The following is an 18916-nucleotide window of genomic DNA, read 5'->3' on the forward strand; positions in this document are numbered from 1 at the left end:
AGTCTCACATTAACCGTACCTTTCCTCCAAATGACGCATGTTGTGCATGCCAGCGAGATTCACAGTCTGAAGTATCACTCTCTGGTAATGAAGCAAGTACTGATGAAGAGGATCCCATGTGACTGTGCCTTTGCTCTTTTTTAGCCACACCTCCTTTCCTTGAGTTCATACACAGATTCTATGTGCGACAAATTCAGCTTTAAATCTGAAACTGCACGCATTCTATATCAGTCTTAGAAATCTACCTCGTGCCTTCACAACTGTTCACATCTCCAGTAGCAAGGCATGGAATGCAAGTGATGTTTGAACTTTTAAACAGCAAAAATAACAACACCCTTTTCCCTCGCATCTCTTTAAATTGCCTGGCTGATTTGTAAATGCTGCTTGTTCATTTTACACCTGCTCCCTTTCCCACAACAGTCAATATCGGGAGCACTGAAAATGGGGATGGGACTTCAGATCTGGGTCCCACATGCCATTTTGAACCCTCCATGCTGTTTTCTTGACTCCATGAAATTTCAGCCCAATATCAACCTCCATCAGCTCCCTTCTGTCTTTCTTTGAACTTGCAAACATTCCACTCTCACTGAATCTTTTTCGTCTCTCACACTCATGTGCACAGCCACCCTCTTCAGCCTGCCATCTCTCACGATCTCAAAGCCTCCAAGTTTGCTGAGATCATCTCTAACCAGCACTGTATTCCACACCACTTACTTCGCACCTCTCCCTATTCAAACCCCATGTTCTCCTTCCCACAAGTCAGGTACAAATGCATTTTCTAACATTAAACTGCCAAATCACTGACCGTTTGTTCACCAAAGTACTTTCAACTGTCACTTATTTGCTCAACCAGTCAATCCTCTCCATTTGTGATTTCACTGCCCACAGAAAATTACTTGACCCAATTCTCGCCAATTTAATGACTATTTAAACTTCTCTCAATTATTTCCCCATTTAGTGAAACAATAACAATAAGCTGTCTTCTCGGGTACCACAAAATATTATTTATTTTGGAAGGGAGGGGAGGCTCTGTAAAAATGTTTTAGAATCCCTGCATTATGAGATATAGACACAATGGGCGGGATTCTCTGGTCGGCCAGTTGATTTTTTTCTGGGCGGCGCTCCCTTACCGCCAGCAGGATTCTCCTTTCCCGTCATCTTCCAATGGGATTGTAGCCACCCCATGCCGCCGGGAAACCCGCGGGTATGAGTGCACTGCCAGCACAATGGAGAATCTTGCCGACGGAGAATCCCGCTGCATATGGTTTTAAATTATGATCATATTGCAATCTATAGCATTCTCGGTGTACTATAAAATGCACCTGACTTATGCTATACCATCAGTGATAGTCTCAATATGCATCAAGTCTCAATATGCATAAATCCAGAAAATTCAAATTCCCAAAACACGATGCTCCTCATCTTAACAATCTCGTATATAAAATTTGAGATATGTACCTTGTTGAATGCTCTTCAGTGCACCATCTCTCCGATCCATTCCAATCCTTTCCCATTGTTGAGTTTTGTCCAGAAAGTTGGTGACAATCACAACTGGGGTCATTGATGCCATATTCTGCTCTCCGCAGCCACCCGGGACTCTAATTAGGTGCTTCAGTTTTGCTCCATCAATAGTATTTTCAATTGTTTGGGCTAAAATTTCTCCTGTTTAGGTAACAATACATTCGTAAGTACAAAGCAGAATACTGCAGATGCGAGAAATTTAAAAGAAAAAAAATGCTGAAAATATTAGTCAGATGGAAATTGGTGAGAAAAACAGATAATGGGCGCAATTCTTCCAAAATCTTTCTAAGTGCAGGAACTGCCGCGAGCTTCCAGGTGCTCGGTCCACTTGAGGAGGTTCCACAGGCTTCACACCGCAAATGAAGGCTCACCAGCTGATTCGCCATGGCCGCACTCGCCGGCTCCCGATAACAAAGTAGAGGAACACAAACTGCTCTTTCACATCCAACCCACTCAGCTTGCAGCCTTGGTACCGAGACGACAGGCCCCACTTGGGGATGCATACCTAGGGAGGCTCCCAGAGGAGGTCTAGGCCAGGAGGGATGTCCTGGTCGCTCGAGGGTTCCGGAGAATCAGCTACAAGGCAGCCAGTGCCGCCTGGGAGGAAGTGGCAGCAACAGTCAGCTCGGGCAGCATCACCAGGAGGACCGGGTTGAGTTGCCACCCCCTCCTGACAAAACTACACCTGGCATCACCCCCACCCAACACCGAGCAGTGCTCTGGCCCACCCATGCCGCCACTCCCCCTTGCCTTCTTCCCCCCCCAGCCCAAGCCTCCTCCCCAACATCCACCCACCAGAACCTCAACCCCCTCCCCTCACACTTAACCACGTGTGCAGCTAATGATGCCCTTTGTTTTTCCACAGGAGAAATTGTCCCACAACCATCAGGAGACGGCCCAGATTGGCGACAGGATGTCCAATATCAGAATCCTCACCACCTTCAAGGAACGAGTCCTGCAGGTTACAGGAGTGGCCGAGGATAGAGCGGTCACCAACGCGGAGTTCGGCGCATGCCGCAGAGGTGGGGATCCACCGGGCCCAGGTGGACTGTCACATGTGAGTTGTTATCGCCATACAGAATAACTCATCCCTCCAACTAACCACATGTCTATTTTCCCGCAGGACCTCCGGCCGACAGGACCCAGCTGGGTCTCAGTCAGATGCTGAGCCTCGGGTTTATCCGGAGTTGATGCAGACGTTAAGGTGCGGCCTTGATATTCAGAGGGGGATGTCAGCGACACTCCAGCAAGTCCATAGCCGATTGGAGGAGTCCCAGAGGCACAGAAGGTGGTGTCGGCAATACATGGCACCGAGGTGAACACTTCCAAGGTAGCAGCCGATGTGGAGAGCCTGGTGCATGGCATCAGCAACATGAATGGGGATGTCCAAGACGTGGCACAGTCGGTAACAGCCATCACTGAGGGTCTTGGTAGACTATCCAACTCACTGGGGGACGTTACCCAGTAACAGGCGGTCCTTGATGAGGCGCTGCGGGACTTGTCGCAGTCTCAGATGGGAATGGCCGAGATGCTGCAGAGCTTGTCCAGTCGCAGGTGGGGCGGCACTATCGGGAGAATGGGGCAATGGTGGACACTTCTGTGATACATGAAAACTCCTTCACCACAACCAGTATGACGCCTTTATCACGTTCTTCCACAATGAGGGCCGACTTCCAAACCCTTGCCCCATCTCCCCGGACATGGGTGTACTGCAAACCCCCCTCTTCCCGCACTCTGTGCACACCAGTTGCAGCTGTTGTGTGTGCGCAAGCACTCAGTAGACAGGCAGGGGTCAGACAAGAGCATAGAATGAGGACCAGCGCTCAGCTCTCTGCTGGTTATCATCACCCCGCCTGCCTTCAACAGTGACCCGCTGACAATGCCGGCACAGTCCCAGCACCCTGGAGTGATGTAACACAGACCGGGGGGGGTGAGAAATGGCGGGGGTGGGGGTAGCATTGACGGGCCAGGCCACTTCCTATGTAAAGCAGGCTGGTATGAGTACCTCCTTTGCCTTCCAGCATGCCAGACACTCGCTGCTGCCACCTGTCCTGCAGCCTCCGCTGGTCCTCCGCTTCCTCTATGGGCTCTTCCTCCAGCCCCTGCCGGTCTGGAGCCTTGTCGTCACCCTCCTCTTCCCCGGAAGTGGCTACATGTTCCTCCTCCTCCACCTCCACGCCCCGCTGCTGTGCCAGGTTGCGGAGGACATAGCAGATGACCATGAAGCGGGCACATTTCAGGGGATGTACTGCAGGGCACTACTGGAGCGGTTGAGGCATCGGAACTGCACTTTGAGGAGTCCGGTGCACCGCTCAATGACAGCCCGGGTGGCCACATGGGCCTCGTTGTATCGGATCTTCGGCCTCCTTACTGGCGTCATTAGCAAGGTCCACAGTGAGTACCCTTTATCCCCCAAGAGCTGATCACCCAGCCTGGGGTGGTCCTCGAAGAGACCGGGGATGTCTGACTGCCCCAGGATGTAGCTGTCGCGCACAGTCCCTCGGAAACGTGCACACACCTGCAAGATCCTAAGGCGGTGGTCGCACACAAGCTGCATATTCAGGGAGTGGAACCCCTTCCTATTGACTTGGGCACTCCTAGATGGCCCAAGAGCAGAAGGCTCCATGCGTGCAGTCACTCAGCCCCTGGACACGAGGTATCCCGGCGATGGCGGAGAATCCTGCTGACCGAGCATCAGGTACAAGTGGGACAGTCTACATCTGAACCAAAGTGGGACTAACATCCTTGCTGGCGGGTTTGCTAGTACAGTTGGGAGGAGTTTAAACTGATTTAACAAGGAGCGGGGACACAGACTGATAGCAGAATATGGACACAGTATAACACAGAAAAGCAATCAAGTCAGAGGGAATACAGCAGGAGTAAGTTTCAAGGGAGATAGTCTAAAACACCCGGCTCTAGCTGCCGATACAGCCCGTAGAATTGTCGGGTCCTTGGCCATCCCTTCGGCTGGCTCACGTGCCCCGGACCACCCACCCCCCCAGTGCCCCAGCCCCTGATTAAGCCCGCGGATCGGCCCTCCCCCAACTGTGGCAGCTCTGGACTGAGTCTGCAGCCACCACGCCAAGTTCCCACAAAGCTGAAACCACAAGGACCCCGCGCCATCGGGAACTCGACCAGTCGGGGCGGAGCATCGGGGGGCGGACCTGAGGCAATGTCCTGAGGCCGTCGATAAGTGGCACTGCATACTCGCAGAGTTCGTCACTTTGGAGGGGGGAGCATCGTGAAAGTGGCACCGCCCCCCGATTCAGTTGGGAACTTTGATTATCCGGCCAATTGCCGAACGCGATTTTGGCGTCAGCGACCAGAGAATCCAGCCCAAGGTCTCTTTTACAGCAATACCCAAGATTAGACATGTTCACAACATACCATACTTTTAGCCCATTTTTCTCCAGAAAAAAACGTTTCCAGCCATCTTTTCAATTTCAAGGGTTGCATCCTGAAAAGATTCACCAGTTTTTAAGACTAAAAAAAAATGTCTTGGAAACTGAGGCAATAAAATAAGCAGTGAGAAGCAACCAAGTTACCATCTTCTGTCTGTGCTGTTAAGTTCTGTGACTATGACTTGAAGAGGCTGAACACCCATTACTTTCTGACATTGAGAAGAAAATGTAATCAATGGAAGGTACCGCAAAGAGGAGGAAAGAACAATGAGCTGCTTTCTGTCTCACATTCCAAGGAGATAAAATAAGCAGATTATTACAGCATCGGTAGTTATTACCCCTTACCTTCTGGATTTCTATCAGGCATTGATAGCCAAAGTAAAGCTGGAAGGCTCATGATCTGTCATTTTGAATATTGACATTTGCAGAAGCCAGGTGGAACAATGTGCTCGCCCTGCAGTCTCTACAAGGAAACTGCCTTGGGTGACTTGGACTAGAGATCCCTCACCCCAATCAATGTACCTTGAACACTGATGAATGATAGTGGTTCTGTATTTGGAATGATGTCATCTTGGATATCAACATCAATCTTAACCTTTTGTTCTTGACCTAAATTAAAGAAAGAATATATTGACTTATATAAATAGGATATTTTAATAAGATCCTTGATTTTCTCAACAACAATTGGTTTGGGTTTGTATTCTCTTATTTGTCCTCTCCATGACCACAATATTCAACCCTCCTGGAGTTTACGAGAGATTTCAGTATTTTAAATCTTCCCATGCTTTCACCAATGGAATTCCAAGGTTCTGACATAACTCTATGAAGATAAACTCAAACTGACTGAACTTTCTATTCAAGTCTCAATTTCACTACACAGTACAATGGAGAATTCCATGGTTAGAAGTGTGACGTGAAGGAGTTGCCGTTGTTTTTCATAAACTTTACCAGAGGAACAGAGGAATGAAATTACATTAAATTGGTATAGAACCTTAGATTGACAAGGATGCTATCAGAACTGAGAGGTTATATATATATATATCAGGAAAGATTGAGCAGGCTGGAATTCCTTTCTCTAGAAAATAGTAAATTCAACAAGGAATTTAGAATAAACTTCTTTCCCCAGAGAGTGGAACCCACTAACTAAGGTAAAGTTGAGGCAAATAGCTTGGCTGCATGTAAGGGAAAGCTGGACAAGTGCATGAGGGAGAAAGGTACAGACGGTTACGCTGACAGAGTGCATTGAAGAAGGATGGGAGGAGACTTAAGTGGAGCATAAATATCAGCATTGGCCAGTTAAGCAAAATGGCCTGCTTCTGTACTTTAAATGTTATATAATTATTTCTTCCTATCGCCGTAGAATATCTGACTTGTAAACGTTCGCTTGTTCTGTTTTCTTACGTTTCACATAACACTGCTGGAATGTGCACAGCAATAGTATTCAGCAAATTTATATTCAAAACATAATGGGCGAAATTCTCCGGTATCGGCGCGATGTCCGCCGACCGGCGCCAAAAACGGCGCAAATCAGTCCGGCATCGCGCCGTCCCAAAGGTGCGGAATCCTCCGCCCCTTGACCGGTCGAGCCCTCACCTTGAGGGGCTAGGCCCGAGTCGGACTGATTTCCGCCCCACCAGCTGGCGGAAAAGGCCTTTGGTGCCCCGCCAACTGACGCGGAAATGACATTGCCGGGCGGCGCATGCGCGGGAGCGTCAGTGGCCGCTCACGGCATCCCCGCGCATGCGCTGTGGAGGGAGTCTCTTCCGCCTCCGCCATGGTGGAGACCGTGGCGAAGGCAGAAGGAAAAGAGTGCCCCCACGGCACAGGCTGCCCGCGGATCGGTGGGCCCCGATCGCGGGCCAGGCCACTGTTGGGGCACCCCCCCGGGGCCAGATCGCACCGCCAGGACCCCGGAGACCGCCCGCGCCGCCTTGTCCCGCCGGTAAGAGAGGTGGTTTAATCCACGCCGGCGGGACAGGCATTCTAGCAGCGGGACTTCGGCCCATTCGGGCCGGAGAATCGCGGGGGGGGGGGGGCACGCCAACCGGCGCGGCGTGATTCCTGCCCCCGCCGAATCTCCGGTACCGGAGAATTCGGCAACCGCCGGGGGCGGGATTCACGCCAGCCCCCGGCGATTCTCCGACCCGGCGGGGGGTCGGAGAATCTCGCCCAATGTTCCTATTAATTATTTCACTGAATTATTTGTTCCAAAGGTGCAAGTGTCATTGTTCATAAATGAAATCTTTTCTCCTTTAATCTCAGGGCAGGTAAAGAAAAGGAAAATACAAGTAACACTGTTTCTACTCTGCCCAAAGAAAGTTCCTCATCCAATAACAGCAAAGCACTTCTTCCAAGTAGATCTTCTATTTCAAAGCTCTATTCATCTTCAGATTACAGTACGCTATTCAGTATTCATTTGGACCAGATTACAGTCAATATTGTACAGAAGCCCACAGCCATTACAAAGTTAATTCATTGCATTTCAAATCAATCAGCAAAGAATAGAATTCCACTCATCCAACCAGCCTGGGCTGGATTTGCACATTGGTCTCTAAGGACAATGTGCTAACACATTTGGCTTTTGGAAAGCCAGTAAGCTCCTAAAACTGGACATATCTTTCTCATTGCTGGCTTGCAATTCCTCAGCACTCCTGTAAACTACATAAGTCACTGCACCCTGGCTATTTCTGTATAATTCCTGTGGCTGCTTACAATTAAGTCCGCAGGCAGAGCTGTGTGGGAAGATGACTGCGTTTGCAGCTCATTGTGCAGTCGGTGGCCTCCACTTTCCTAATGCATTTTTGGTGACGCGCATGTCTCTGTTACACAGCTTTTCATGAAGCCCTTCATGGGTTCTGTGCTGCCTGTTCATTCTTCACTGATAGGTAATATATACTGATGGTTCACCCGACTTAAATGAAGGCTAACTCACATTTTCTTCATCCTCAGTCTGCTGCTCATCTTTCTTCATGGTAATGGCTTACAAATGAATATTCATAAGACATCGGAGCAGGAGTAGATCATTAAGCTTCTTAAGACTGCACTATCATTCAATACATTCATGGCTGAACTTCTGCCTCAATTCCACATTCCACCCACTCCCTTTGTCCCTTGATTCCCCAAAAGATCTTCAGCGGAATTCTCCATCAGCGGGATCCTCATGGTCTGCTGGTAGCACACCTATGGCCACGGGTTTCCCGACAGCGTGACGTGTCCACAATAGGAAACCCCATTGGCCGGCTGCGGGAATGGAGAATCCCGCTGCCGGCAGGAGCACGCCGGCTGGAAGTCCGGAGAACCCCGTCCCTTAAATTGGTCTATCTCATCCGTTAATAACAATGGAGCATTCACAGCTCTCAGATCCATACAGATTTCTCCTCAGCTGACTCCAAATTATTGACCCCTTTTCCTGAAGCTCTGTCTTCATGTTCTAGATGCCCCATCCAGCGGTAACAAGCTCGCAATGTTTACCCTGTCAAGCCTTTCTTTCATCTCTGCATGGCTCCTGAGATCGTCCAATGATGGATACATGATGAGCAGTTATGGAGATAGCATGGTGGTTTGGAAAGATAGGAGATAAATAGGGGCATATGTTGACATCAAAGGTGTGAGGAGGCATGGAATGGGTGGATGTAGCATGGGTGTATAAAGGAATGGGTGAGTAGGTGTGGCAATGCGACGGGAAAAGCTAGAGGACCTAAAAGCTAGAACTAAGGTGATACCTCTTGTTGGCTGTCTATAATTTGCTTCCAAGATTGGCAAGCTCAGGAAAAAAAAGCTGGCCTCATGTTTTGAAAAACAATTCTTTTCACTGTACACCAATACATGTGAGAATAATAAATCAAATCAAAAAAAAGGAGCCAACTCATGCTCAGTGAAGGGTAATTTTCTAATGTTCCCACTGGGAGACATGTACTGTGCATAATATTCCATAATTTCTTTACACCACGATTCTGAATTGAGCTTCCAACAAACACTTTTCAACCTTCACACTTCATTTGAGAACATTAGTTTAATTTTTGAAGCGGGTATTTAACGAGTATTATCTTGATTTAATTCATGCAGCACAGTGGTTAGCACTGTTGCTTCACAGCTCCAGGGTCCCAGGTTTGATTCCCAGCTTGGGTCACTGGCTGTGCAGAGTCTGCACGTTCTCCCTGTGTCTGCGTGGGTTTCCTCCGGGTGCTCCGGTTTCCTCCCACAAGTCCCGAAAGACGTGCTTGTTAGGTAAAATAGGCATTCTGAATTCTCCCTCTGTGTGCCTGAACAAGCGCCGGAGTGTGGCGACTAGGGGCTTTTCACAGTAACTTTATTGCAGTGTTAATGTAAGCCTACAATAAAGTGACAATAAAGATTATTAAATTAATTAATATTTATCATCTTGGCAGCAAAACACAGCTATACTTGAATCTTACCTGCATTTAACTCCATCCTTTTCCCTGGCCTTTGTCTGAGACTGCAACAAACTGTTCACAACTTTCTCATTCTATTTGACCCCGAATTGAACTTACAATACGGCATCCTCTCCACCACTTAACTTAATCTCTGGAACACATGCCTGCCTCTGACCTGACTTCAATTCACCTGCTTCTGAAACCCATTTTATGCCTGGTCCTCTAGACTCAACTATTGCAGCACTCTCCTGGCATGCCTCCCATCTTGCACCCGCCACAAATCGGAGTTCATCCAAACTTTGCTGCCCGCATCCGAACTCACAGCTAGTCCCACTCACCCATCACATCTATGCATGCTGACTGACGTTATCTTCCATTCTGGCAACACCTCAATATTAACATTCTCATCCTGACGTTCAAAGGTCACCATGTCCTCTCCCCTCCCAATCACTGTCATCTTCTATCGCCCTACATCACTCCCTAGATACCTGCACTGCACAAATTCTGCTTGACTGAGGGGGCGGGGCCAGGGGGGGGAAGGGCAGTGCTGGAGATGAGCACACACTGATTGCCAGGGGGAGGTGGAGGGATTCTCACACTGGGGGGTTGATGGGAGTGGCGGGAGTGGCTGGGGTCAGCTGACTTACGGGAGTGCCATGGGGGGAGCAAAATGGCTGGAGGAGGATCTAGCTGGGGGGGGGGGGGGCTGGGTTGCTGCTGCATTGGCCAAAAGGGGAGCTGGAGCTAGGAGAGGGAGTCGGGTTGGGGGTCCGCCTCCTGGGGGAATGGTGGGTGCAGGAGGCGCGGGCACGTGGCTGGCCTAAAAAGAGCGATGGCTTTTCGGCATGGTGGGGGTTGGGAAGCCGCCTGATCCGGCTGATAACTTGGAATGTGAGGGGCCTGAACGGGCCAGTCAAGAGGGCCCGGGTGTTCGCGCACCTATAGGGACTGAAGGCAGATGTGGTTATGCTCCAGGAGACGCATTTGAAGGTGGCAGATCAGGTTAGGCTGAGAAATGGGTGGGTAGGGCAGGTCTTTCACTCAGGGGTGGACGTGAAGAATAGAGGGGTGGCGATTCTGGTGGGGAAGCGGGTGCCATTTGAGGCGCTGAATATTGTGGCAGATAATGGAGGTCGGTAGGTGATGGTGAGTGGTAGGTTGCAGGGGGTGCGGGTGGTATTGGTGAACGTATATGCCCCAAATTGGGATGATGCCGGATTTATGAAGCGCATGTTGGGTCGGATTCCGGATTGGGAGGTAGGGAGCATTCCTCGTCACAATGGACGTCTCGGCACTCTATACCAGCATCCCTCATGATGACGGCATTGCTGAAACAGCCTCAGTACTCAACACTGACAACTGCCAATCTCCAGACGCAATTCTGCAACTCATTCGCTTCATTCTGGATCATAACGTCTTCACCTTCGACAACAAGTTCTTCATCCAGACACACGGAACAGCCATGGGGACCAAATTTGCACCTCAATATGCCAACATCTTCATGCACAAGTTTGAACAAGACCTCCTCACCGCACAGGACCTTCAACCGACGTTATGCATCAGATACATCGATGACATTTTTTCCTTGGGACCCACGTTGAAGAATCACTGAAACGACTACACGACATCAATAAGTTCCATCCCACCATCAGACTCACTATGGACTTCTCTCCAGAATCGGTTGCATTCTTGGACGCACTCATCTCCATCAAGGGCAGTCACCTCAGCACTTTGCTTTACCGCAAGCTCACGGCTAACCTCACGATGCTACACTAGGGGCTGGTTTAGCACAGGGCTAAAGAGCTGGCTTTTAAAGCAGGCGAAGGCACGCCAGCAGCACGGTTCAATTCCCGTAAGAGCCTCCCCGAACAGGCACCGGAAAGTGGCGATTCGGGGCTTTTCACAGTAACTTCATTTGAAGCCTACTTGTGACAATAAGCTATTTTCACTTCATTTTCCTTTCATTTCTTCAACTACCACCCTAAACACATTAAAGAAGCCATCCCCTATAGACAATCCCTCTGTATACACAGGATCTACTCAGACGAGGAGGAGCGCGATAGACATTTACAGACGCTGAAAGATGCCGTCGTACGAACGGGATATGGCGCTCGACTCATCGATCGACAGTCCCAATGCGCCACAGCAAAAAACGCACGGACCTCCTCAGAAGACAAACACGGGACACGACGGACAGAGTACCCTTCGTCGTCCAGTACTTCCCCAGAGCGGAGAAACAATATCTTCTCCGCAGTCTTCAACGCGTCATCGATGAAGACGAACATCTTGCTAAGGTCATCCCCACACCTTGCCTTCAAACAACCGCGCAACCTCAAACAGGCCATTGTTTGCAGCGAACTACCCAGCCTTCAAAACAGCGACCACGACACCACACAACCCTTCCATGGCAATCTCTGCAAGACATGCCAGATCATCGACATGGATACCCCATTACACGTGAGAACACCACCCACCAGGTACATGGCACATACTCGTGCGACTTGGCCAACATTGTCTACCTCATACGCTGCAGGAAAGAATGTCCCGAAGCATGGTACATTGGCGAGACCATGCAGACACTGCGACAACGGATGACCGGACATCGTGCAACAATCGCCAGGCGGGAATGTTCCCTTCCAGTCGGGGAACACTTCAGCAGTCAAGGGCATTCTGCCTCTGATCTCCGGGTAAGCGTTCTCCAAGGCGGCTTCAGGATGCGTGACAATGCATAATCGCCAAGCAGAAACTTATAGCCAAGTTCGGCACACATGACTATGGCCTCAACCGGGACCTTGGATTCATGTCGCATTACATTACATTCACCCCCCACCATCTGGCCTGGCCTTGCGAAATCCTACCAGCTGTCCTGGCTTGAGACAATTCACAACTCTTTAACTGTCCCATCTGGACCTGTAAAGACTTAATCACCTGCAAGGACACACATTCAAAGTATTGTCTTGCATTTTTGACTTTGTCTATATTTATGTTTCTGGAACCTACCCCTTCATTCACCTGAGGAAGGAGCAGTGCTCCGAAAGCTAGTGATTCGAAACAAACCTGCTGGACTTTAACCTGGTATCATACAGACTGGCAGTGGACCAAAAGCTGCCACGTTTAGATCAATAACGTGCCCGTTCTACTTCAAATTACCCTGGAAAAACAAATTGGCTTAAAACTTTGAACAACTGATTAAGCAAATTGGATCACACTGTTATTATGCAGTAGCTGCATAAGTGGTATTTTCCACTAATACAATGCTCCCATCAGTCCAAAAAGACAATCTGATTACAACACGATTGAGCAATGTCGTGTATGAATTTGAGTGTCGTTGTGATGCCAGGCATTAGGCTCTGCATTCCAAGGATTAGCCGATCGAATCAAAGACCATCTTGGAGTCAAAAGCATAGAAAAAGGTCCTGCAGTCCATCATGTCTGCACCGACTATCAAGCATCTTACTATTCTAATGCCATTTTCCAGCACTTGGTCTGTAGTGTTGTAGTGTCTGGCATCTAGGCTTCTTCCAGCTGTTCGTAATGGGCACAGTATCGACCACCACCACTCACTTACAAAACCCAAAAAGATATATGATATGATTCTGTGATTGGGAACACTTACTGAACAATCTTAAGTATGTTAATAGCTACACTAATAACAAATTGAAGATAATCCATCAAGCTCGTAATGTGGCTCCTTTACGCTTGGTAGAAGCAGCATACATTCATGCTCAAGGATTCATTCTCCGCAAACAAAAGAAAGATGTTCAAGCCTTGTGCCCTTTTTGAATGATGCAGAGGTTTGGAAGCCTGTAGGTCCCTGATCCTTTCTCCTTTGGAATGCCTTGGCCAATCAGAATCTACTTGCCAACCAATCAGCATCTCTTTTCACCTGTGGTATAAACTGTAGTAATCGTTTTAAGTTTGGCATTCTTGCATTTGTCCTGATGAGTGCAAGCTGAAAATCTTCAGCAACATGCCTCTCTTTCCAACAATAACATGAATGATATGTTGACAACCACTTGTGCTAAGAATGTTAATGGTGAAAACGGAACCAACCTTTGGGATCCAAATTGTACGTTTTCACACTTTCTATTTTCTTCCCTTCTGGCTATAAGAAAAAACAGAATAAAATGAGTAGGAGAGAGTCTGGTTTCTTCTAGGTCTAATCTTTCTGCTTCAACTACAATGACACTCCATGTTAACACATTCTTGACATGACATTTTCCCCCAACATTCCTTGCACCATATACATAATCATTTGTCCTGAATTTGGTCCACATCATATATCTAGTTGTAACTGACAGAACCAGCAAGCATAATTTTCCACTCCCTGTTTTCCCAAAAGTAATTTGTAATTTACTCTGATTTTTAAACAATGTGTTACTAAAATTTTCAGATTTGTAACAACCCAATATTCGGTTTCAGAAATTCAATTCCGATTGAAAAATTGGAGTCTATAATCAGAGAATCATACAGTCCAAAAGAGGCACTTCGGCTCATCAAGACTGCACAGCCCCCCAAAAATATTCAATCTACACTAATCCCACTTCCCAGCATTGAATGTTATGACATTTCAAATGCTCATCCAAGTACTTTTTAAAGATAGTGAGCTATCCTATCTCATCTACCCTCCCAGGCAGTGCATTCCAGATTCTCACCACCCTCTGGGTGAAAAATATTTTCCTCAAATTCCCTCTAAACATTTCACCTTAAAACTATGCCTCCTTGTTATTGATTCTTCAACTACGGAGAACAACTGCTTTCTATCCACCGTGTCCATGCCTCTCAATCTTACACACCTCAATCAGGTCCCATCTCCGCCTTCTCTGCTCCAAAGAAAACAACCCAAACTTATCCAGCCTCTTTTCATAGCTATCCTGCTCCATCCCAGGCAACATCCTGGTGAATCTCCTCTGCACTCTCTCTAGTGCAACCACATCCTTCCTACAGTGCATTGAAGAGAACTGAACACAGTACTTCAGCTGTGGCCTAACCAAAAAGATATTTTATTAAAGTTTTTCAATCACAATTTTTTCCCCTTACACATCAAACAAAAGAAAAATTAAAAGTACAAGTAACATGATAACTACAATCTAACAATGAGTAACTAACTAACATGGTAAACTAACCAAATAACATAAAATGAAACTCCCCCCCCCCCTCCCAGAACCCAAACATCTTGCCTCCCCTCCCTCCCTTCCTCCCCCCTGGGTTGCTGCTGCTGGTCATCTATCTTCCCTCTAACGTTCCGCTAGGTAGTCGAGGAACGGTTGCCACTGTCTGGTGAACCCTTGAGCCGATCCTCTCAGCGCAAACTTAATCTGCTCCAGTTTTATGAACCCCGCCATATCGTTTATCCAGGCCTCCAGTCCGGGGGGTTTCGCTTCCTTCCACATGAGTAAAATCCTACGCCGGGCTACTAGGGACGCAAAGGCCACGACATCGGCCTCTTTCGCCTCCTGCACTCCCGGCTCATCCGCAACTCCAAATAAAGCTAACCCCCAGCCTGGTTTGACCCGGACCTTCACCACCTTCGAAATCACTCCCGTCACTCCCCTCCAATACCCCTCCAGTGCCGGGCACAACCAAAACATATGTGTGTGGTTTGCCAGGCTTCCGCCGCACCTCCCACACTTGTCCTCCACTCCGAAGAACCTGCTCAACCTTGCTCCCGTTATGTGTGCTCTATGTAGCACCTTAAATTGAATCAGGCTAAGCCTGGCACACGAGGAAGAGGAATTTACCCTGCTTAGGGCATCAGCCCACAAACCCTCCTCAATCTCCTCCCCGAGCTCTTCTTCCCATTTTCCTTTCAGTTCGCCCACCAGCTCCTCCCCCTCTTCTCTCATCTCCCGGTATATCTCTGACACCTTGCCCTCCCCGACCCACACCCCCGAAAGCACTCTATCCTGGATCCCCTGTGTCGGGAGCAACGGGAATTCCCTCACCTGTTGTCTTGTGAACGCCCTTACCTGCATATACCTAAAGAAATTTCCCCGGGGCAGCTTATACTTTTCCTCCAGCGCTCCCAAGCTCGCAAACGTCCTGTCTATAAATAAATCTCCCACTCTCCTAATTCCCAACTGATGCCAGCTCTGGAATCCTCCATCCAGCCTCCCTGGGGCAAACCTATGGTTGTTCCTAATTGGGGACCCCACCAAGGCTCCCAGCACACCTCTCTGTCGCCTCCATTGCCCCCAGATACTTAATGTTGCCGCCACCACTGGGTTCGTGGTAAATTTTTTTGGTGAGAGCGGTAGTGGCGCCGTCACCAGCGCTTCTAGACTCGTCCCTTTACAGGACTTCATCTCTAGTCTTTTCCACGCCACTCCCTCTCCCTCTATCATCCATTTACGAATCATCGCCACATTGGCGGCCCAGTAGTAGTTACCCAAATTCGGCAGCGCCAGTCCCCCTCTGTCTCTACTACGTTGTAAGAACCCCCTCCTTACCCTCGGAACCTTCCCTGCCCACACGAAGCTCGTGATGCTCCTGTCTATTTTTTTTTAAAAGGCGTTAGTGATCAGTACAGGGAGACATTGGAACACAAATAGGAACCTCGGGAGGACCATCATCTTAATTGCCTGCACTCTGCCCGCCAGTGACAGCGGCTGCATGTCCCACCTCTTGAAGTCCTCTTCCATTTGTTCCACCAGTCGTGTCAGATTAAGTCTGTGTAAGGTTCCCCAGCTCCTGGCTATCTGAATCCCCAGGTATCAAAACTTTCTTTCCACTCTCCTTAACGGTAGGCCATCTATCCCTCTACTCTGGTCCCCAGGGTGTATCACAAAAAGTTCACTCTTTCCCATGTTAAGCCTATATCCCGAGAAATCTCCGAACTCCCTCAATATCTGCATGACCTCTGTCATCCCCTCCACTGGGTCCGCTACATATAGCAGTAGGTCATCCGCGTAGAGTGACACTCGGTGTTCCTCTCCCCCTCTAATCACCCCTCTCCATTTTCTGGAGTCTCTCAGCGCCATGGCCAGTGGTTCAATTGCCAACGCGAACAGTAATGGAGATAGCGGGCATCCCTGTCTTGTTCCCCTGTTTAGTCGAAAATACTCCGATCTTTGCCGACCCGTAACCACACTTGCCGTTGGGGCCCCATAGAGGAGTTTGACCCAGCTAACAAACCCGTCCCCGAACCCGAACCTCCTCAGCACCTCCCATAGATACTCCCACTCCACCCTATCAAATGCCTTCTCTGCATCCATTGCCGCCACTATCTCTGCCTCCCCCTCTACTGGGGGCATCATTATCACCCCTAATAGCCGTCGCACGTTGACATTTAGTTGTCTCCCCTTTACGAATCCTGTCTGGTCTTCGTGCACCACCCCCAGGACACAATCCTCTATCCTCGTTGCCAGCACCTTTACTAGCAATTTGGCGTCCACATTTAGCAGTGAGATAGGCCTATAGGACCCGCACTGCAGCGGATCTTTATCCCGCTTCAAAATTAGCGATATCGTCGCCTCCGACATTGTCGGGGGTAGAGTCCCCCCTTCTCTGGCCTCGTTAAAAGTTCTTACCAACAGCGGGGTCAGCAAGTCCACATATTTTCTATAAAATTCCACCGGGAACCCATCTGGTCCCGGGGCCTTCCCTGCCTGCATGTTCCCCAGCCCCTTGGTAACCTCGTCCACCCCAATTGTCCACCCCAATTGTCCATCCCAATCGTCCACCCAGGCCTTCCACCTCCTGCTCCTCCACCCTCGGGAACCTTAATTGGCCCAAAAACTGCCGATCTCCTCTTTTCCCTCCGGGGGTTGGGACCTATAAAGTCTTTCGTAAAAGGTCTTAAACACCTCGTTTATCTTCCCTGCTCTCCGCACCGTAGCTTCCTTTTCATCTCTAATTCCCCCTATCTCCCTCGCCGCTGTCCTCTTTCGCAGCTGATGGGCCAACAGGCGACTAGCCTTTTCCCCATATTCATATCTCATCCCCTGTGCCTTCCTCCACTGCGCCTCCGCCCTCCTAGTGGTCAGAAGGTCGAACTCCGTCTGGAGTCGTCGTCTCTCCCTGTATAGTCCTTCCTCCGGGGCCTCCGCGTATTCTTTATCCACCCTTAAAATCTCCCCCAGTAATCTTTCCCTTTCCTTGGCCTCTATTTTCCCTTTGTGGGCCCTGATGGAGATCAGCTCTCCTCTGACCACCGCCTTTAGTGCTTCCCATACTACTCCCACTCGGACCTCCCCGTCGTCATTGGCCTCCAGGTATCTCTCGACACATCCCCGCACCCTTCCACAGACTCCCTCATCCGCCAGCAATCCCACATCTAATCGCCAGAGTGCACGCTGCTCCCTCTCCTCTCCTAGTTCCAGGTCCACCCAATGTGGGGCATGATCTGAGACAGCTATGGCTGAATACTCAGTTTCTTCCACCCTCGAGATCAGCGACCTTCTCAAAACAAAGAAATCTATCCGGGAATACACCTTGTGAACATGGGAGAAGAAGGAGAACTCCTTGGCCTTCGGCCTAACAAATCGCCATGGATCCACTCCCCCCATTTGGTCCATAAACCCCTTAAGCACCTTGGCCACTGCCGGCCTTCTTCCGGTCCTAGATCTAGATCTATCTAACTCTGGGTCCAACACGGTGTTGAAGTCTCCCCCTATTATCAGGTTTCCTACCTCCAGGTCCGGGATACGTCCCAGCATACGCTTCATGAATCCCGCATCATCCCAATTCGGGGCATATACGTTAACCAACACGACCTCCGTTCCCTCAAGTCTGCCACTCACCATCACATATCTGCCTCCGCTATCTGCTACAATGCTCCTAGCTTCGAATGATACCCGTTTCCCCACCGGTATGGCCACCCCTCTATTCTTTGCATCCAGCCCTGAGTGGAACACCTGCCCCACCCATCCTTTCATTAACCTAACTTGGTCCGCCACCTTCAGGTGCGTCTCCTGGAGCATAGCCACGTCTGCCCTCAGTCCTTTCAAGTGCGCGAACACTCGGGCCCTTTTAATCGGTCCATTTAGGCCTCTCACGTTCCACGTGATCAGCCGCACTGGGGGGCTACCTGCCCCCTTCCCGTGTCGACTAGCCATCACCCTCTCTAGGCCAGTCCCACGTCCCGGTTCCGCGCTCCCACCCGTTCCCCAGGTGGCGCATTCCAGCCCCGACCACCCTTTGTTTAACCAGTTCCTCTTTGATTTCTGCAGCAGCAACCCAGTTATCCCCCCCCCCTGCTAGATCCCCATCTAGCGTGATTGCCCCCCCCCCATATTACTTCCGAAAGTCAGCTGACTTCAACTGACCCCGGCTTCTCCCGCTCACTCCTTGACACCCCCCCCCCCCCCCCCCCCCCCCCCCCCCCCCCCCGTGTGGGGAACTCCCATCTACCTTGCGCCTATCTTCCCGCCATCACCTTTCTGGCGCGGGAACAAGGACAGCAAGCCCCGTATTCTCTATAGTTGTCCCGCCCCTTGTGGCGCAGCTCCCTCTACCGCCCCACTCCCATTCCCCATCCCCCGCCTATGTCTCTTCTTTCCCCCCACTGGCGCCCACATTTCTTAGTGTTCCCCCCTTCCCAATTTACATCCCTATATACATCGACAGTGTCATTTCCCCTCTAACATCAGTCCCTCAGTT

At 49.7% G+C, this 18916-nt stretch overlaps 1 protein-coding gene across 1 annotated transcript in view; it reads right to left on the minus strand.

Annotated features, from left to right (window-relative positions):
• LOC140403205 (complement C3-like) overlaps positions 1-18916 on the minus strand; it is a 297922-nt gene that overhangs the window by 109629 nt on the left and 169377 nt on the right. The window contains exons 22-24 of the mRNA XM_072490957.1: positions 13370-13421; positions 5445-5531; positions 1459-1662 (exon numbers count right to left, since the gene is read on the minus strand). Of these exons, the coding sequence (XP_072347058.1) occupies positions 1459-1662; positions 5445-5531; positions 13370-13421 (343 nt within the window). The remainder of the gene's footprint in view (positions 1-1458; positions 1663-5444; positions 5532-13369; positions 13422-18916) is intronic.

Source organism: Scyliorhinus torazame, chromosome 27 (assembly GCF_047496885.1).
Source record: "Scyliorhinus torazame isolate Kashiwa2021f chromosome 27, sScyTor2.1, whole genome shotgun sequence".
In the NCBI taxonomy this organism is placed as follows: domain Eukaryota; kingdom Metazoa; phylum Chordata; class Chondrichthyes; order Carcharhiniformes; family Scyliorhinidae; genus Scyliorhinus; species Scyliorhinus torazame.